At 40.4% G+C, this 21,922-nt stretch overlaps 1 protein-coding gene across 1 annotated transcript; it reads left to right on the top strand.

The window, feature by feature from the left end:
* The first annotated feature begins 890 nt into the window (after positions 1–890).
* kif5aa (kinesin family member 5A, a) lies at positions 891–20,790 on the top strand. Its single transcript, XM_051424253.1, has 29 exons — positions 891–1,482; positions 4,895–4,982; positions 5,069–5,142; positions 5,579–5,683; positions 5,829–5,877; positions 6,039–6,094; positions 6,210–6,297; positions 9,735–9,859; positions 9,978–10,082; positions 10,880–11,028; positions 11,422–11,570; positions 11,705–11,883; positions 11,974–12,042; positions 12,280–12,486; positions 12,967–13,113; positions 13,223–13,411; positions 13,533–13,650; positions 13,771–13,841; positions 14,124–14,233; positions 14,476–14,577; positions 14,882–14,942; positions 15,116–15,187; positions 15,493–15,597; positions 16,163–16,379; positions 16,554–16,728; positions 16,994–17,073; positions 17,237–17,276; positions 17,557–17,642; positions 18,100–20,790. Exons 1-28 carry the CDS (start codon positions 1,354–1,356, stop codon positions 17,633–17,635), a joined length of 3,138 nt encoding a protein of 1,045 aa, XP_051280213.1. The 5' UTR covers positions 891–1,353; the 3' UTR covers positions 17,636–17,642; positions 18,100–20,790.
* The last annotated feature ends 1,132 nt before the right edge of the window (positions 20,791–21,922 follow it).

Raw genomic sequence — 21,922 nt, 5'->3', positions numbered from 1 at the left:
GGTAACTTTCACACATTAAATAAGGATTATATTGAACATGGGCATGATATTGTTGTCTATTATGACATAAAATATCAAGATATGTGTTCGATATCTTATAAAAGAAGTCCCATACCTGCACCCTGGTTAAGTTTCTGTAAAGTTAAAGATTTTAAAGAAGAAAACAGTTTACTGAACCATTTACATCCTTTTGCAGGTGTGTAAGTCTAAATGTTGGGTCAATTCCCAGTTTATTACTTCAGTGAAAGAAGTTGTTTGTTTTTCTCAGTTTATCTATTGTCATCCTATCTTAAAAGCACTTTAAGATTAGATTTAATTGGAAATAAGATTAAGATGATGTCCTAGATTAATAGTCTACTCCATTTGTGTATTTTGATGCAGATAAATAACCAGATTTTTTCCAAGCATTTACTATTAATAAACAAATGTATGGGATTGTGCAGCCTTGGTGTAGGTAATACTTGTATTAGAAGTAATGTTTTTTCAGTTGTGACATTGTGCTGCATCATCCTGGGCTCATATGACACTATAATGCTCCATCAAGGTGAGGCCTAAACTCATCTTTGAATCAATAATCTCCTCTGCCTTCCCATAATGGTTTCTTATACCTTCCAAGAAATACAGTCAGCCATCGGAGAGCGGCCAAAATATGGCTGTGATGATTAGTCACTGCATCAGTGGGTCTGGCAGCTGCTTTACAGAAAGTAATGCTGTTAGCCTTCATGGCTATGTCCGGATGTGACGCTGCAGCGTGGGGCTCTGGTTTCCGCCCGCCTGTGAGGATGCTGAGCTGTGGGTACCACTTTAAAGAGACGGATGCAGACCACGCCCTTCCTTTACCCGCCGATAGAGGGCGCTGTAGCGAACGGAGCTGGCCGATCATCAGCAAGCTTTACCTCACTGCCCTTCCAGCAGCATCTCACCTTCAACCGGCCAGACGCACATCCACCGCCGCACCCGAACAGGAAAACAGAAAACACACGAGAGAGAGACAGACAGCGTCAAATAAAGCAAACAGGGGAAATCGAGCAACATCACAGTCTGTTGTTTTAATGATGTAGGGGATCGTTTTGCGGTTTGACATCTAATTTAGTCCGCCTCACTGCGACAAGGAAACACCATCCAGCTGCGCATACATAAATAGCAGCCAGTCTCAGCTTGTCAGGATAAAACCGTGCAACCTCTCCATTGTCAATACAGTCCTCTCGACGAAGGAAGGACGGAGTCACTGCGCACCCCGCGTCGTTTATTTTGACGGTCAGATCAGGCCCCCTGGTCGCCTCCAGCCTCAGCAGCATCTTCCCATTTGAGCAGCAGGAAAGCAGCATCCGTCCTCCTCCTTGAATCTGCGCAATGGCCGATGTCCCAGCGGAGTGCAATATAAAAGTGCTGTGTCGCTTTCGCCCTCTCAACCAGTCGGAGATTGTACGCGGGGACCAGTTTATCCCCAAATTCCAAGGAGACGACACTGTCGTCGTCGGGGTGAGTAAAGGGAGGCGCTTTGTTGTGCATCCAGGCCCTTCATCAATAAATCATCCGCTCGACCCAAACCCTCTGTTTGGGTTGTGGATAAGCAGGAAAACATGACCATTGGTGCAGCACAGGGAAACATCGTGCCTTTCCCTTAACACGACTAAACACAAATGCGTGTAATGTTGTCAAAGTGCGCAAACTGGCCTCGCATCAACTGAGTAAGGTCTTCCCTGTGTGGCCTATGAATGAAACATAGGCAGCCTAACACCTTATAATAATTAATCATAGATTAAGATAGAGATGCTAACATTAGGACTAAATATTTTAAACTGTATTTTTCTGTAGGCCTATATCAGTCAGTATATAAGTAATCCTGATGATTCATAAATCAGATTCAATCCTCTTGTTAATAAATAGATGAATGTAAAGTGTTTTCCACACTGATATTGATGGGTCCTTTCATTCATTCTGGGTGCCTAATTAACCTCTCCCTGAGGCTGCCATGTAGGGTGGGTTCATTACTCAGCAGGGGCCAGCAGCAGATAATCTGGTGCAGAGGTGAAGTCTGGTCTTTGTAGTAGTTTGGAGATTGGGGGCTAATGAGAGGGCTGGACAAAAATCTGATGATGCTGCATGTCTTGTTTACTCTGAAGATTCATTGTTGGCGTGGGATTGAAACACCAATTGTAATGCTAGTAATATGTAATAGCTGGATATATCCAAAGGCTGCAAAACATTGACATCTTATTACATTTTTATTCATTAATTGAATCACAAAACAACATTTCTTCATAAGAGAAAATGGTGTTAGTGTAGCTTTCTCCAGTGTCAGTTTATAATACCAGACAGATTGATTTTTATCACTTGATTTGATAAAATACAGTTATATATTTTTAGCATTTCAAGATGTCTTTGAGACTAGTGGTTCATAATAACATTTGAAATTTAGACAAATTAATGTGAATTCAATCCATTACTGGAAGCCAGCTCTACCCACTGAGCTAACCGGGCACCCATAAAGGCCAAATGCTTTTAATTCTGTTTCATTGAATTATTGTAATAGTATTAACTATAGTATCCATTATGAACTGTGGCTCCCCAGCATTGTAACAAAATGTTATCAATTCCAGTTGCATTTTTGCTCACGTATGTAGTTTTTTGTCCCTCTTTAGATGTTTTATTCTTGATTCAGGTATCTCATATCTGAGAACGGTTGAAAGAAACATGAAGACTACGTGGAGTATCAAAAGGGGAGGAATAGTTAGCTTCGGTTAATATCTGGTGTGTCGAGGGAGGAACCATGTTGAAACTTTCTCCAGCAGTAATAACATCTTGACCTGACCTTCCTCTCTCCTCTCAGCATGACGATGGACAGTAGAGTCAGAAACTGATCTCTCTAATTGCCTACAGAGAGGATCAATAATCATCCAGTGAGCTCATGCATCACTGACTGACCTGCTTTCTCTTGTCTCTGGCTCCATCAGTCTGCCTGTCTGTCTTTCTCTCTGTCTCGCTCTGTTTTTTCTTTCTTCTTTCTCTGTTTTGTGCCTCGTTGGCTCTCTCCCTTGTCTCTCCTTTGCTCATCAATCTCCATTTTTATGTCTCTTTCTGTGCGTCCTCTGTCCCTCCCTCCGTCCTCCAGGGACTGAACGTCTCTCTCTGGTAAATCACTCTGTCATGGGGCGGTTTGCAGATGAGTCAATTTGTTAATGACACTTAATACGGCTGTTCTGGCAGCTCACGTTATTGTGTTGCATTGTGGCCGCTGTATCAGGTGGGACGGTGACATTCAGGGGTTTGATAGCCTGGTTTCTGCAGCGAGGCTTCTCAGGGCTGAGTCACCAGACTGTGTGTCACACAATGGTTGGTTGTATTTTAGAAAGAATGATTCATTTTAGGGGCCAAATTTTGAAATAAATACATTACTGTGGATTTAATGAAAAGTGGCCCTAAATAAAATGTGCTGTATTTAACGTGCGTACATATAGTTCTCATGCACTTTCTATGGAGCTTTATCTGCTTGTATGTGTTGACCCACTTCCTTGTAGTCTGACCAGTGGTCATTTCCATACAATATATTAAGTGTTAAAATGCTTTTGAGGAATGAAACAGACACTAAAGTCCTGACTCTTCTGTCTGTTCAGTTAGCATCTGTTAGAATGAACTAGTGAGCCATGGCTAACTGTTTCCTCCTGTTTCCAGTGTTTGTGCTAAGCTAAGCTAACGGTCTCCTGGCAGTAGCTTTGTGTTTTTTTCATACAGCAACGCTCAACAACTTTCAACAAGAAAGTGAATCAGTGTATTTCCCAAAAGGTGGAACTATTCCTTTAACAAAGATGAAAGGATGATTATTTTATTAGTATTCAGCAAAGAAAAAACAACATGAGTCTTGGTACACTGTCAAAGCCTCATGGGAGCTGTAGTTCTAAAATACTAAAACAATAATGTTCAGATCTTAAAATGCAGTATAGCAGTAGATACACATTTATCTTAGTACATGATACAATTATACATAATATTTACAGGGTTTTTCTGATCAAAAAAAAACTCACATTGAGTAACAGCTGGTTTAAACCGACAAGCTACATCTAGGGGCACAGCAGAAAAGCTTACACCTTACTGGGTAGCTATTATTGAAACACCTGTGTGTCTTTCATATGACTTTGTTCCCTTGTTATAAAGCTAGTAATGGAAAAAGAGTATTTTTTTAAACAACCTTGGTCCGTTATCTGAAGTTGCCAGATCCTGAATGAAATATGGCTCCAACCGTCTGCTGATATCATCTTCTTTTGTTGTGTATTTACTTGCTGTTACGAAGAGGAAAGCAGCTGTGTACAAACACGGTAGCAGCACTAAAGCATTTTCAGCACACCTTTATGTCCGGATTGGGATTATATGCTTGGGATTGGGATTTATGCTTTTTTATATGCCATCGTATATATGTTATTAACACATTTTTATGTGTTATGAGTTGAGTTACTGCACTGAAACTGGAATGTGTTCAAATTGGTTTTCACACAACAACAGTGATATGTTGTGTTGGGCTGTAACATTAATGTGTGATTTGCTATGAGCGATGCCATTTAAAGGTTTAAATGAAACACCCATTTTAGAGTGTATATCTTATTCTTTGCAAATGGAGGATGGTCAGTCACTGACCACCTCACAGGGCCGACATCATTTCCCAAAGCTTAGACTGACGACTAGCGGCTACAACAAAGGACACTATTTAATTGATTGTCATTATTGTGCCCTTGTCATGTCTGATCACATAATAGCAAAATATAGTTGAGGTAGAAAGATAAGTATCTAAAATTAAATACAGCTGAAGATTAAACTGAAGAATCTGATCACAATTTCACATAAACAACTTTATACCTGTTTTTTGTTAACTGTTTGTCGTTGTTCATGGTCTTCACAGGGGAGGTCCTACTCATTTGATCGAGTGTTTCCAACCAACACCACCCAGGAGCAGGTGTACAACACCTGCGCCAAACAGATTGTCAAAGGTATGGATGATTAGCCATGTCGAAATGTGTCAGATATTTGAAGTGTATGTGCTGTAGTCTCATCTGTGGTTCTGTTTTTTTTATAGATGTCCTCTTTGGATACAATGGCACTATCTTCGCATATGGACAAACCTCCTCCGGGAAGACTCACACCATGGAGGTACAGTATTCAGAGCAATAAAGTAAATCAATATTATCCAACCAATCAGATCTGGAAAGCTGCAAACTAAAATGTGTCAGACGAGGAGTTTTGGGTCTTTGTAATAATTTAATAGAACAATGAATTAATGCTTATCCATTGTTCCATTTAATTTATTTTACTAAGATGAATTTTACTGTCAGTGGACAGTAGTGACAGAAGTGATCTACCAGTTCTTCTTTCAACATTGTTATTTATTTTTTATGACACTACTTGCTTGTTGTTTTGTTGACTCTTTGTGGTTCTAGCAGGATAACATTTTATTTTTTCATGCAAATCCTTTTACTGTCCTTAATTTGGATTTAATATTTTATAAGAATTGAAAGACATTATTGCATAACGTCTCCATTAACCTTTGACTCTGGATTGCTCCCCCCTAATTCCTTCCCCTGATCAGGGCAAGCTGCACGACCCCCATCAGATGGGTATCATTCCTCGCATTGCCGAGGACATCTTCAACCATATCTTTGCCATGGATGAAAACCTTGAATTCCACATCAAGGTACTGTGTTTGATGAGTTAATGTCTTGATTAATGGCTGTGTCATGTTTCTTATGGTATGTTACAAACTTGTATGCATTTTTATTTTTAACAGTTTTTCATGTGATAATACATTTGGTTCCCTATTTGTCTCTCTTCTCTAACAGGTCTCATATTTTGAAATCTACATGGATAAAATCCGTGACCTTCTAGATGGTTAGTACTAATGAGCTCTTCGTGAATCACCTGTAACAGTATTTTCATATTGTGAAATATAAACACTTGTAGCACAAGTGTGATGTAACTACTGCATGGCTTTGCTGTACTTTGTTCTAAAACACTTAAAAACACATTTAAAAAATGTCTCTGTTTTTTAGTTACAAAGACCAACCTGTCTGTCCATGAGGATAAGAATAGGGTGCCGTATGTCAAGGTTTGTGCTTTCTATGTCATCTTTTTAGGTCAAAATCTGCCTGTGTGCCGCATCAAATCCATGTTATTAAGTCTGTCCCTCTTTTTTTCTCTCTTGTGTTCTCTCCTTCCCTCAGGGATGCACTGAGCGCTTTGTGTCCAGTCCCGATGAGGTTATGGATGTGATCGATGAGGGCAAAGCGAACCGCCATGTTGCTGTGACCAGTGAGTCTTTACCATAGAATATTGTTATTGCAACACAGGATATACAGTTGGTACATGGACACAGAAATGCAGGACAGGAATCCATTTTGTTTAATATAATAAAAGCCAGCCCAAAACACAAGAACTTACAGTGAAACATTTTTAGGCATCCATCTTGAGAGTTAAGTTGTTCCTCTACTTCCGTATCAGAGCACAAGATCTAGTTTCTCTTCAGTGCCAGCAGCTGAGTTCATGTAGGCTGCTATTGTGTCTTGTTATGTAATCTTTGTGTTACGGCCTGCTATATTTTTCAAGCTTCATTCATTCTCATAAAAAGAAATAATATCCTGTCTGATGGACTTCACTGTAATGTAACTGGCAGTAATGGAGAGTTATTGTGGATTTGTAGAATCCTCTTCTCAGAGTCATTATCGCAATAAACTCATTCCTAATAACTGAAACAGCTCCTGCTCTTTGCTCGTTTAATAAACTGGTTTCACACTGAGGTTCACTGCAGTATTCAGTATATTTATCTTTAACTGATGTTACAAAACCTTCAAGATACGGTAAATAAAAGCTCTGTCCTCCCTGCTGCTGACTCACTCCTCTGTGGTCCAGTAATATCTGACTAATTGCTACAATACTGCTGGTTTACAGATCAGAGTAATGCTTTAGCTTAATTCTATTAACATTTTATTACAGTGTAAAAGAAAATTTAACCTAATTACAAGATTGTACACTAGTGTAAGCATTTGTCTAAGTCATGTATGTCAGTAAGAATGATAGCATTTAGTTGCATGTCAGTTTTGTGGGAGTCAAGCTAAAAATAATCTTGCCAGCTTATTGTTTTTCAACTCAGAAGAACAATGATTGCACAATCATACCCCACTGACGATATATTATTCATGATTTTTTAGGCAAATACAATTATTTTACTGAATAAGTTTTAATTAATACTGTTAAAGCAGATTTTGTAGGTGAGGTATTTGATGTTTTTTAAAAGGTAAAAATACTATAAAGAAACTCCTCTGAGAACTACCCCAGCAAAAAGCCAGTACAGCATATTCATGTATTTGTTCTATGGTGGAGTCTTGTGCTGACTCACAGGGCGAAAGTCGACTGAAGTGAGAACATGAGCTTTGGGATTCAGTGCTCAACACCAGGACTGCTTCACTGTAATAAATGTCAACCTGTACATTTTCCTTTCTTCAGAGTTAATGCATTTTGGGCCTCAGTGCTCCTCACATCAGACTGTCTGTGACATTTTTTATAAATCAGTGATGTGATTTTGCACTTTTCCTGCCACATGATTGACAGGATATTGCATATTTATCAGTCTGACTGACACTGCCAATGTGATGCCTGAATTAGAGATAAATTGTATGTTACAGTGCTAAAAATCAGGGATTAAAGCATTTATCTAAGTACATAGTTATCTTGTTGAAATTAAATACTTTCTATAGAAATATTAATCAAGAAAGGTCCTTAACAAAAAAGAGGTCAAACAAGTCAATTTCCCACTAACAGATGACCAAAACACCAACAGAGGTCAACACAGCATATTGTAGAGTTAATTGTTAACTGGAGAGTAATCAAATATCTGGCACATTTCTTTCATCATGTCATATTGGTAGGACTTTTTTTAAATTACATTTTGAGCTGCAGCTCCAGGTATTTAATGGCTCGAACATTAACGTTCCTGCCTCTCAGTGTGACTCCTTAATCATCTTAAACAGAATCACTGCAGCCTCCTGGCAATGATAATGTGATCCAGAGAGATGAATCATCGGTGTGATACTCACATTTAAGTAAATGAAATACACCCCCTGGGATAAAAAAGAAATGTAAAAAGAGTAAAAATTCTAAACACATATATAAATTAACATGTCTTTTAAATTAAAGACCTACAACAGAAAAAAACAACTTAATTTCAGTTATCATTTTTCTGGACTGGACTGAACAAAATGTGTTTACGTCAGTAATACTTGTAAACGCAGGAATATAAGAGGCCTCTGTGTGCAATTTTGATGAGTATAGAAACACAAAAATGCTTGAGCTTAATTTAGAAACCCAATCATCATCATTTATATATGGCAATAAATCTGTTTAAGGACAGCATGCACCATGGGGCTATCTGTATCCACTCCAAGACTTAATTATGGTGTGTGAAACCTATTTGTGTCCTATGTAGGTTGGATTAAATAATGACAATAACAGATATTTTCAGAGGCTGAATAAAATTATTTTCTGTGCAGACACAGGCGCTGTGTTCAGCTACAGACTGTTATTGGCTGTGAGAATTCTGCATTGTGTCGTTAGGCATCTTGTCTGTAAAGATAAAAGCTCAGATTGCTTATCTGATACAGACCACTATAAAAGAACATGGGTGTTACAAATCACACATCCATTGAGCTGATCTATGAGCAGTCTCTTACCAGACCAAGGTCAATAAAAACACTGTGTGACCCAACTTACTCTCTTCACACTGAGCTGCAGCCTGTGCTCTGGCAGAAGTCCCTCGATGCCTGCAAAATCTGTATAGAAATATAAATATTCTGTCTGTTAAGAGGTAAACTGTGTCATTGTAATGGGTTTGTATAACAGCCATAATAGATAGTATGGAGGATTTTGTGGGCTTATTTGTTACTTGTATTTTATGGATTTTTTGTATTTACTGGGCGAGAGATGATAAAGTTTGCATGTTGCCAAGACAATTTCTTCCCTGTGAAAATTTTAAAACACATAATAAAAGAAAGTCTGCTCAGTAGAGCAGAAATAATTAAAGAGCATTGTAGTGGAAATAATGTAATAACAATCAAATCCTACAACAAGCTAACTTTTAAAATCGACTGAATGTAAGCAGCAGTGGATCAGATTTGCTCCCGAGCAGCACAGTCTTCTCTGTGTCCTGGTTGAGGCCTGCTGACTCACTGTGCTGCAGAGCCGTGTGCTGATAGCAGACTAATGGGGCGACACACCGCAGACACTGAGCTGATGCCCTCAGATATCATCTGCAGAGAAACCTGAACTTAGCATCTGTGAAGAGGTCCGATGAAGAGAGGTGTTTAGATCAGAGCTGTTTGTTATCTGCACTCGGTGAAATGATGATATCATCCTGCTGCATTAGTGACTTGTTCTGGTTGGCAAAAAGAGTTCAAAAGCACAGATAAATTCTAATTAATCTGTACTGGATGGGAGAGAGGGATATAAATTATCGTCTCTTTTATTCTGATTTCCATAGTAAAATGAATATTTTTTCCTCGCACACAACAGGCAACATTTGGAAGAAAAGAAAAAAATGTCCATCCTTCTTTATCTCTCGAAGCATAAAAAAGGATTTAAACAAATTTTAACACCAATTTTGGAGAAAGAAATGTGTATCTAAAGTTATAGGATTGCAGGGAAACCTCTTTACCTTTATTCCCCCTAACTGTTGTGTTGTTTCTGTCTTTGTGCAGACATGAACGAGCACAGTTCTCGCAGCCACAGCATCTTCCTGATCAACATCAAGCAGGAGCATGTGGAGACTGAGCAGAAACTGTGTGGAAAACTGTACCTGGTGGATCTGGCTGGCAGTGAGAAGGTAGGAAACTCTCTAAGGGGAAAATTCAGTGCCTTCATAATGATTGTTTGTGTGTTTTTCTTCAGCTGTTTGTCTCTCATGTTTGACTTCACTTACTCTGTCTCTTTCTTTATTCCAGGTCAGTAAGACTGGAGCTGCGGGAGCCGTCCTGGATGAGGCTAAAAACATCAACAAGTCTCTCTCCGCTCTGGGAAATGTAATTTCTGCCTTGGCTGAGGGCACGGTGAGCCATTTTCACCCTACTTTCCTCTGTTTGTTTAGACAGTAAAGTAACAGTTGAGACTGCGTGCCTTAACAATTATAGTAAAATATATTGGATTAAAGTGAAATAGCAAAATAGTGGTAAAGTGGCAAAAATTGGTATTATTTAGTGAATGTTTTGGTCTTGGTTTGGTACTTCTGCAAATACTGTATGTCAGTGTTGAGCCAATGTATGAGATGATATTTAAGGAGCTGACTTTACCTTTTCTTCAACTGAAGCTTGCTTTTATTGTACAATTTGGGCATTTGAAATAAATGAAAACATGACTAATGGAGGTGTCCTGTTTACCTCCAGGCTCAGACACTGTAGCAAAATAACCTTCCTCTCTCATTTCTAACACTAACGTACAGCAGCTGTCAGTCCCTCCTGTCGACTCGTTAATGAAATGCATCTTGCCCAGTACCCGCATCCTTTTTTCCTGTCTGCCAACTCAACAGGTTTTTCCCTCAAATGCCAAAATTACCCTGCCAATTATAAGATTAGTTGGATGCAGCACCATCAATCTAAGACTTTTGACAGCAGTTTTGGGGTTTGTTAGAATCATCAAGAGGAATGGCTGTACATTTTTGCTGAGTAATCTGCTGATGAATCAGATTTGTACAAAATCAGGGCCTCAAGCGTTCCTTTCATTTTTGTGGTTCCAAATTTTCTCTTGATCGTCATCTTTTTCTTTCGTCTCTTAATTATCCTCCCTTCTGTCTATATCTTACTAATTCTCTCGTCTTCCGTCCTTCCCTTTCTCCTCCTCTGTACTGCAGAAAACTCACGTGCCGTACCGTGACAGCAAAATGACCCGTATCCTGCAGGACTCCCTCGGTGGGAACTGTCGCACCACCATGTTCATATGCTGCTCTCCCTCCAGCTACAACGACGCTGAGACCAAATCGACTCTGATGTTTGGACAACGGTAGATACATCTGTCGATGCATCTTTGGAAAGAAATTATAGTATACAGTATATGTGGGAGAAGGGAACTCAGTTTAACTGTTTACACACACTGCCATGTTTTTCAGGGAGGAAACCAATTATATTTACCCCTCAGAAGAAAGGGAAATGAACTATTTTGGGCGTGACCTAAAATCCAATGCAGACGCTAACTGACAGTGCCTCTCTTTTTGAGTCAGATATGAACCGGCATTATGACTCTCATACATGTCAGGTGACCATGGCGTTATAGCACCAACATAAAGCTCAATATTGGGGAAATTATCCAGTAGAACTGGGAAATTATCCAGTAGAACTGTAAAACCTGAATCATATTTTTCCTGTGTCTCTCTGTCTTTGTCCTCCTCTGTCACAGTGCCAAGACCATCAGGAACACCGCCTCCATCAACCTGGAGCTGACTGCGGAGCAGTGGAAGAGGAAGTACGAGAAGGAGAAGGAGAAGAACAAGACCATGAAGGACACCATCCAGAAGCTGGAGACTGAGCTCAACCGCTGGAGAAATGGTGAGACTCAAGCATTGATCAGCCTTGTTTCGACTTCAACTCATAATTATATCTTTATGACATTATATACTCAACTGCATTACTCTCATGTATACTCTCATTTGTTTGTCTTTGCCTCCATCCCTCCCCCTCAGGCGAGAACGTGCCAGAGACTGAGCGCACCACATCGGAGGTTGTGACCCGTATCGAGACTGTGGAGGAGCGCCCCGTTTTGGACAACGACACCTCCTCCATTGTGGTCCGCATTTCCGAGGAAGAGCGGCAGAAGTACGAGGAGGAGATTCGCAAGCTGTACAAGCAGCTGGATGACAAGGTCCAGCTTTCTACTTTTTCTGCACTTTAATTCTCCCTCTAGAGCATGAGTAGTGAGGTTGGTATTTATGATTATATCATGTTTATGCAGGATGATGAGATCAACCTGCAGTGCCAGTTGGTGGAGAAACTGAAGCAGCAGATGCTGGACCAGGATGAGGTCAGTACACACAAACTCACTCACACTATCACACAAAATACACATTGTGTGCACACACAGATTATGTTAGAGAGGATACTTACCAATTCTAAATTTAAGATTAAACCCATGCTCCAGCTTTTAAACAACCCCTTCAAGTATTGAGGACTGGATAAAATGTTGTCACTTTTAAACAAATGTCTTAACTGAAGGTCCTCATCGGTCTCCCTCCCTTTTCTTTCCCTCCCCTGCCTCCAGCTCCTGGCCTCATCCAAGGGCGATGGGGACAAGGTCCAGGCTGAACTCGGCAGGCTGCAGGTGGAGAGCGACTGCGCCAAGGCTGAAGTGAAGGAGGTGCTGCAGGCTCTGGAGGAGCTGGCCATCAACTACGATCAGAAGAGCCAGGAGGTGGAGGAGAAAGGCCTGCAGAACCAGCTGCTGGCTGACCAACTGTCCCAGAAAATGGTACTTTTTAAGATGAATTTGCGATTGACAGACGGAGAGCTAAAGCTGTCAGAGACAGGAGGAGGAACAGAAGGACATGCTTGCATGCTGTACTACAGAGATAAGCACCTGCTGTAGCAGTGCAGCTTCCTTGAGTGGATAATACTGCAGGACTTAAATGACCATCAAGTACTGGAGAAAAAGTGCTAGAGCCTTTTTACATTAGGCTTACTGTAGCAGGGTTGGGAGGGTGACTTGTGTAATCTGACACAATTACAAATTACCTATTCAAAAGTGGTCAGTAACGTAATCCAAGTATCACTAACTTGACGCAAACGTTTTTTTCACTAGAGGCCATAATAATGAATTACAATGTGTAATGTGTACAAAACTTTAAAACACAGGCACACACATCAATGTATGCGGTCTGTGGGGGCATTCTGTTGTAGAAAGTTATTGCTTTCCTGATCCGTACTCTTCCTCTCTTTTTCTCTGAAACAGAACAGTCTGATGGAGCTGGAGGCAGAGCTGTCTCGTATGCAGGAAGTGAGTGGTCAACAGAGGAAACGCATTGCTGATGTCCTCAATGGTCTGATGAGGGACCTCAGCGAGTTCAGTACCATTGTGGGCAACGGGGAGATCAAGCTGGTGAGTTGAATTAAGTTAAAGTTCCAAATGCACACATACTGTAGGTAGGTTACACATAATAGAGGGAGTGTTCTTATTGAGTTTCCTGTATGTCCTGTTCTGTCCTCAGCCGGTGGAGATTAGCGGTGCAATCGAGGAGGAGTTCACGGTGGCTCGCCTTTACATCAGCAAGATCAAGTCGGAGGTGAAGAGCATGGTGAAGCGATGCCGCCAGCTGGAGAACATGCAGCTGGAGTGCCACCGCAAGATGGAGGAGACCGGGAGGGAGCTCTCCTCCTGCCAGCTCCTCATCTCTCAGGTGAGGAATGAAGGGAGAGGGACAGGACAGAGCTGGAACTGATGAAAGGCTGTATAGGTGTAAGTGTTTGTCATGGCCGAGTTTTTATAAAATTCCTTTGTGTACATATGTGTTGGTACAGCATGAAGCTAAGATCCGCTCTCTGACGGAGTACATGCAGAGCGTTGAGCAGAAGAAGAGGCTGCTGGAGGAGAGCCACGACTCTCTGAGCGAAGAGCTGGCCAAGCTGCAAGACCAGGGTAACATGCACATCACACACGCACACAAAAATACTGTTAAATGTAATGTATAATAAATAAAAAATGTAAATGTGTTCTAGCTTTGTGGTGAATGCTTTCTTTCTATTTTTCTTCTACCAGATAACTCTCTGCTTGAGGAGAAGGAGGGAGAGAAGGGAGAGAAGGGAGAGACTGAGGATGGAAATGTGAAGGTAAGAAACATTGCAAGACAATTTCTTTAGTTCCAAGCCTGATTGAAACTCTGACATGGGTATCATGTAACCCCAGAATAGGATAAAAGCAAAGTACTTATTATTCAGATGTCTGTGTAGTGCTACATGATGAAGTGTTGCCTCATATTGTCTCTGTTGCACAGAGCGCTTAAAGGAATAATGTCAAATAAATTATGTGACTTTTAATTAAATTTACTGTCAAGTTTTCACTGCCCGAGCTTCTTTGAAGAGACGCTGTGCGTTTGCTCTTTTTTTTTCCAGAAGACTATTCGTCAGCAGGGGGAGTCTCACCGTGGCCTCCATCACAAGCAGCTGGCCCGCCTCCGGGATGAGATCAATGAGAAGCAGAGGATCATTGACGAGCTCACTGAGTCCGTTACCATCTTAATTTTTTCCTCCTATTTACACAGAAATATAGATGTGATAATTTCTTATTATTAATCATTATGTGCTAATATTAATATTGGCAGTATTACATCTTTTCATACTGCAACAACACAATTGTTTACTGACAATTATCTGTAAAATTAACTTGCTGTATATAAATAAAGGTTTACTGTATATTAATTTTAATCTAAACTGTTCTCTTTCTGTTATTATTTCACACCTTCAGCCGTAACTCCAAGCTGGAGCTGGAGCTGGCTCAGGTTCGTGCTGACTTTGAACGGCTGAAGAGTCAGGACAGCACCAAGAGTGAACGCCTGGAGGAGCTCTCGTAAGTGTTGGGGATGTCCATTTTCTCACACTTGACTACTCAGTGTGGTTGAAACAAAGGTCTGAATATAGAGTACACTATGTGTTGGAGGAAATTACATTTGCTAAAGCAGATGAAGGGAGTCAGCAGCTGATGATTGCATCATTATTTCAGTGGAGGATATAAAAACATCTGTGGATGGAATTGATTCTGTTCAGTCTCCCTTCTCTTAAATTCCAGCAGAGGGCACTCTAAACAACACATGGTGCTAACGTAAACAGAAATGTTGTCTTATCTATAATGATGGTTTTGCTGTTTGTGTCAGATTCCTGCATGAGCGCCATGAGCAGACTAAACAGGACTTGAAGGGTCTGGAGGAGACTGTTGTGAGTAAAATTGACACTACTATACCTCTATCTCTTCTGAAACCTTGTCCCCTGCTGCGTGTCTCTCTTTCCTTATACCTCTCAGTATGCTCTCTGTTCTTCTGTGTAACTTTTCTCTTCCATCACAGAACCTGGAATTGTCCTTAACCTATTTCCATCTTTCTGTCCTCCAGGCCCGCGAACTCCAGACCCTCCACAACCTGCGCAAGCTGTTCGTTCAAGACCTCACGTCGCGGGTTAAAAAAGTAAGCAGCTTAACATGCTCCATCCCTCTAATCCCCTCATGTATATGATACAAGATATTCCCTTTTTGTGTAGACTAGTGGATTAAAGATCCAACAGAAAAGCCTTGCAAGGAAGTAATATACCAACATGCAAAATTCTGGATGAACAACTCTTCTTGCATTTGGCCTGAAAGCAGCTTGTTTGGCACATGAAAGTGTATTGATTACTGTGTTAGTCATTTTCTTAACAGGACTATAGAAAACCGCTTCCTATTCTTTGCTTTGTATTTATTTTCTCTTCTTCCTCCTCCTCTTCCTCTCTGCAGAGTTCCGAAATGGAACCTGATGATAGCGGGGGGTCTTGCACCCAGAAGCAGAAGATTTCCTTTCTTGAGAATAACCTGGACCAACTTACAAAGGTTCACAAACAGGTGAGAAACACACAGAAAGGATGAGAGGAACTGTAGCTTTTAGTGACGTAATCACGGTCTGCAGTTGGGGTTGTATTAGACCAGGAAACAGTGTAATTCTGATATTTTCAGTGTCCAAGATATGCCACCATTTTGGGGAATGATTTGACTGTTGTTTGCACAAACAGCAAACTGATACGCCCAACCTCACAGAGTGTATATAATCAGAGTATGTTCAAATAAGTATATTGTGCAGCGTATATGTCCTTTTCTTATTGACCAGTGAGGGAAGCGCAGGTTGGAAGTTACTAATTGAATTATATGCCTCCTATTGCTGCAGTTTAGTGGCCTTTTGTATGTTTGTCCTTTTTAAGTAGTTATTCAATTTAACTACTTAAACTGTAAGTGTGTACTTGGCTACATATTTTTCCCTCTTCTCTCTTTCTCTGTTTTTCATCTTCTTTCCTCACTTCCTCACAATAACACTTTTTAATTTATATTCAAATTTTTTCCCACTGTGTCATCTCTCACGTCTCTCTCTTTCACCCTTCCCTCTCTGTCTCTCTCTCTCTGCCTCCCACTCCAGCTGGTTCGTGACAATGCAGATTTGCGTTGTGAGCTTCCAAAGCTGGAGAAACGTCTTCGGTCTACTGCTGAGAGAGTTAAGGCCCTGGAGACTGCACTGAGGGATGCCAAGGAGGGCGCCATGATGGACCGCCGGCGCTACCAGCAGGAGGTTGACCGCATCAAGGACGCCATGAGGGCAAAGAACGCCCTGAGACGTCCCCATGCAGCACAGATAGGTACTGCACTGAAGCTTCATTTGTTTGTGTCAGCTATGGGAATTTTCTGGAGTGAAATGTCTGGAATACATGCAGTTTTGAAAAGACTTTATTTTATTTAACCTATTAGGTTTGCAGTTACAGTGACCCACTTTAATAATAAGTGTACCTTACATTGTTTTATTATCTTGACAGCCAAGCCTGTGAGGCCGAAGCAGCTGACGGTATGCTCTCCCACCAACCCATTCTACACTTACATCCGTGCCACTGAACACGCCAACACCTACAGCAACGCCCTCTTCCAAGGAAACGTGACACAGCCGAGCTCCGCCAGCGTCAACTGCAACCCCAACTCTGTCCAGAGCAACACGTGAGTTTAAATCCTTCCCTCCAACTTTTTCAGTCACACATCGCAAGGTTTAAAGTCAGGTCTCTCCATAATAACTGACAAAAAAAGACAGGTACTGGCTCATCCAACCATTTGATTATATCCTACAGCTGGCAGGCGTCTCTCTGCAATTTTACTTAACTCTGATTTTTTAAATTACAGTATGTCGTCTTCACTTGTAACGTCACACAGTGTGCTCCTATTCATTGGTGTTTGTTTTCTGTTTCCTCTGTGGTGTTTTACATAGAGTTTCCACAGCGCTGGGCTACAGAGCAGGCAGATATAATGGAGACATACTGGAATCCTTCCCACTCAACATTGACAATGGTAAGTAAAAGAGCACCCACACACACATCTAACACACATATTCAGATCAATTTTTATGATGAGATTGCTGATATATTATTATATTGTCAGGAGCTGAGTATTGATACGTACATGATCGTGTTTATCAATCAGTTAAATCAAACTATTGTTTTGTGTCCGACAGGTAACAGCCACAGTGAATCAAGAGACATCAATGACAACAGGTGAGGATATCAGTTACAGTAAGACAACAGTAAACAGAAAGTCTGAGCCAGTCCCTTTGACTAATTAAACAATAAATTAGAGTAGATCAGTATTAAACATTTAAACTGTATGTTTAGTTCTGTAAGGACAAATGAACATTTTAAATTCTAGTCATGTTGTTATCAAACTACTTATCAGTTTGATCTCCCACCCTTCATGGGTTATCAAAAATGTCCAGTACGAGTACAGCACATAATTACGATATAGTTGATTGCATACTGAGTGTTTGCATATTAACAGGAGTGAAGTTCATTGTGGCAGCGAAGTGGATGATACAAACAGGCACTACATCATTCAGCAGGAGACCGCTGCAAGTTAATGCCATGGTAATCACACACACACACACACACACACACACACACACACACACACACACACACACACACACACACACACACACACACACACACTTTAAAATCTTCTTTGTCAATGCAGTTTAGGCTACACGAATGGTTTTGCACATTGCACACGTGACGAATTTGAATACTCTTTCTCTTCATGCGTTCATGGACATTTAGCACCTGAGGCTGCAGCAACATTATACACAGTAAATAGAGAAATAAAAATCAACATAATTCATTAATGCATTGCATAACACACTGCCATGAACTGTAAACCAGTTGCTGCCTATGTTGGAAAATCAGTGTATGAACTCTAGTATGCTTAAAACTTAAAAAGTTAAAACACCATTGGTATGGTCCTTATATAGGAAAAAACTGATTGTTGATTTATAATCATTCTATAGAACTTTTAACAGTTTTTCCTTTTGTCGTCTCTCTCCAGAAGATGACCAAACACTGTACCTGTCAAAGGACCCTCCCCTCCCATCTGCATGCAGCCTGTCTCCCATCCCTCCACTGCATCACTGACAAAGATGATGACGAAGATCTGTAGCCCCTGTAGTCTTCTAACTCGATGAAGCCCCTCCCGCTCCTATGGTGACCACTCTCACCCTCAGGTCTGGGGTCCAGTCTCTTACAGTTCACTCAGTGCAGGAAGTAAACTAAATTTGTGTTTTTTTAAATACAGAATCAACTCATCAATCCTTCAGCCAATCAATTTGTTTGATTACCTCCTGGGGTGATTGAACTGAAACTGGACTCCATCCCTGATTACTTAGTACAGAGATGTTGTAAATAATAGTGCTGTATACTCCAGTAGAGGTTTTTGACCAGCAACTGTTTGTGTGAATGCACAGCCTCCACCGTCCCCTGCACACATCTTCTTAAGGGCATCATGTGGATGACATGCTGTAGGCAGACATGACCTTTTTCTCCGTCGTAAATAAGAGTATAGTGTGTAACGCCAGCTTGTAACAGAAGACCCACACTCTGCATGCATGTTGCTTAGCGGGTTAGCTTTCAAATCTTTGCATGTGTCCTGATTCCAGTCAGGAGCTGGTATGCTGCGAGTGAAGCGTCTGATTGACTTCGACAGATGTCACACACACGCACACAGAAAGAGAAAGAGAGAGCTGGTTTCCTTTAATCCTGATCCAGTACTTTAGATTTTAGAGGATAGAGGACAGAAAATGTAACATGCATCAGGGAAACCCAGCCCAGACTTGCAGTCTGTGTCGAGGAAACCTTTTGTAATTGCTTTGATACTGTGATGTTGCAGCTGTATGATGCCAGTGTACATTTCAGGTAATGCTGCCCACATCCATTTAATGTGGCTCCTTCCCTGCATTGCACCCACACTTCGCGAGTCTTTATACCGAGCCTTAACAAGAGCTGATTTCTCATTATCAAACTAACACACCGTCACATGCATACATTTGTAATTACTACCTCTAGAGCAGCTCATTATACACCTATTACAGTATACTAAGATATCATCCTTTTAAACGCTGAATAAGAGCTGATCTTAGAGTTTCTAGAGAAGGTTTAGTACACCAATAGCTGTAAGTAGATTGAAAAGCTCTCATCAGGCCAGTAGTTATGTTCATACACAGATTCCTTCTCCATCATGTAACAGGATCAGAGCAGCAGAGGACGAGAAAGTTTGAGTTCATCACATCAGAGCAGGTCAGTCAAGTTCATTGTCTAAAGAGAACTGTACTACATTGATATTCGAGTATTTTCCTAAACTTTCTGGTGTCTGATGTATTTTCCTCTTTGGCACCTATAAGGCTGAAATTACAGTGTCTTTTAATTTAAAGTTACACTATTGACATGCTTTCCCCGTGTTATCTAAATTTGGATTTTGAACCAGAAGTGAAGAAACATCTCAAACCGCTTTAAGACAATATGGAAGTTGTTCAGTGATCAGGTGCTTTGTAATCAGAACCATCAAAAGTCCAATGATTAGGGAGTGTCTGCAAACGAGTCCCCAGCTGAGCAGCCACCAGTCTGGGATGGACCGACTGTTTGACAGAAGCTTGTTGTTTGTAGCTTGTTGTCAGGTCGTGCTGCTGATCTTCTGTTTGAAATCCTGACCAACCAATCAGGATAGAAGAAAGCAGCATGCCTTAGGTGGATGACGAAGACATGGATGTCTTTGGACTGAGCTGAGTCATTGAATTAAAGGACAGATTATACATAGAAGTGTGTCGCTCTTAAAGGAAACCTTCATGTGCAAGTGAATAAGTGAGATAAAGAGTTGAAATGAAGTTCCATTTGTATTTTCAAGACGTATTTGATCACAAGTTGAGTCTGATCTGATTCTTCAGAGTAGAATTTTATATTGAAAAATGCTAAATCCAGGCTATTATATTGCATGACTGGACTTAATCTACATGTAAATTATCCCCATTAGGCCGTCAACAGTCGTCTGATCCTTAACAGCTTCATTCATGACCTCACCGCTCTGTGTCATGCTCTTACCGGCATTAACAACATCTCAGGGCTTCACATTCACAATCACAGTCACCATGGGCCACCACCGTTGTCTTCCTCATAGACGAAAAACCATGTGATTGCTGGTGAACAATCAAGTTAGAGTGTGTTCTTCAAGGTTTAGCAGATGAACGGGATAATAAATCTGATATTTAACAAATAACATAATTTTATACATAACATCTCCATTCTAGCACATGACATCTAAAGAGAAATAATCCCCCAGCCTCGCCTGGTCAGACCCTACTGTACGTGTTCAAGCAGACCCTCTATTTGATATCATGTTTTAAGTATAATCATTAACTTTGAAGGAGGGGAGAAATGTGTACTATATTGTCACCTGCTGTTCCACTGTCTAAATTTCAACATATCTAAAATACATGTGCTATATATTGTTAATCTTGTAAGTAAAATAGCGTGCCACGACATAGTAAAATGCAAAAGAAAGGCACACGCTAACTTTGTTCAGAGAAATGTTTGTTTTATTTATTTCTGTATGCGTATACTGTAGCGTCAACATGATTATTATGTGAAGAATCACCGTGCAAAATTTCTGTATATATAGACTCATCACTATGCTGTATTGTATGTGAACCATTGTGTTGTAGTACAAAGTTCAATAAACTTGTAGAAAGGAGTTTGTTGCAGGGAATCATTTGGGTCCAAAGGATTGTTTGAATCATGAATGACATTGTAGAGAAAGAGAGATGTGTGGGGAAAGAAGCTATCCCACACTGGCAGCTGAAAATGGCTCCATCTAGTGGATGTTAGAGAAAATTGTATTAATACAGTACATATTTAGTTGAATGAAGAGTCATTTTATTGGTTGACCCCTCTTCTATCAGCACAGGTCTGCAGCAACTATCAACACAACCTACAGATGGAAAAAAAGTATGACGGACTGCATCCATATGAAGGAAAATGTCCCGTCCATTTTCAGTTAAAAAGGGAAATCTTCACTTTAAAATATCTGTATATGCCAGATGTTTTTTTCAAGCTGTATTTCTTATTCTATTAACTAGAACTACGATTTGATTATAGAGTATTAACTTGTTGGGTGCTCTCTGTTGTTATGACAACCTCTGACCTCAACAGGAAATTAATTTTCAAACTATGTTATGAAAGGGACCTTTGCCAAAAATGATGACATGGAAAGCTCTTGATGCTGGAAAATAGAAATTAAATCAAGAACAAAATGAATGAAACGGTGTAGTACAGATTCTGTATCTCACATTTCCCCTTAGGAACTGTACTGTATGGAGAGTCAAGGTATTATATGATATCATGGTATACTGGGAAAAAAGAAACAGACACAACTTGACTTAAAAGACTCTTTAAGTCATGTAATTACATCAGTAGCTTCAGTCTACTTATCTTTTAAAGCAACAGACTGTTTAACAAGCTTATATTACTCCAAATGTCAGTGAGTCAAACATGAATATAATATGCATTGTTATCATCACATTAGAAGAAGAGTGTGATTAAAAACCCTGAATGTCACAAATCACTGTACTGTTGTATTATCACAGATACACTGTATATTAATGGTATTTATTCTCTGTGTAAACATCATCACCGCCCACATTTCTCAAATTCTCTTGAAGTGATCAAACTCTCATTCTAAAAAGGAAATTCCTTTATACCCTCTTATATTATAATAAGCTGCTCTTCATCGTTCCCACGAGAAAGGAAGCAGTGATGTAAACAACCGTGGCATGTGAAGCATCATCATACTGTAATGTGTGTGTGTGTGTGTGTGTGTGTGTGTG

The sequence above is a fragment of the Dicentrarchus labrax genome, unplaced genomic scaffold (assembly GCF_905237075.1).
Source record: "Dicentrarchus labrax unplaced genomic scaffold, dlabrax2021, whole genome shotgun sequence".
In the NCBI taxonomy this organism is placed as follows: domain Eukaryota; kingdom Metazoa; phylum Chordata; class Actinopteri; family Moronidae; genus Dicentrarchus; species Dicentrarchus labrax.
The sequence above is the reverse complement of the archived record's forward strand: the minus strand, read 5'-3'. Positions and strand labels throughout refer to the sequence as shown.

Excerpts from the sequence above, each read along its gene's own strand:
- kif5aa (XM_051424253.1), top strand. The coding sequence starts at position 1,354 with ATGGCCGATGTCCCAGCGGAGTGCAATATAAAAGTGCTGTGTCGCTTT. Across the intron at positions 6,298-9,734 it reads CCGCCATGTTGCTGTGACCA|ACATGAACGAGCACAGTTCT; the intron begins GTGAGTCTTTAC and ends GTCTTTGTGCAG. Across the intron at positions 12,043-12,279 it reads AGATGCTGGACCAGGATGAG|CTCCTGGCCTCATCCAAGGG; the intron begins GTCAGTACACAC and ends CCCTGCCTCCAG.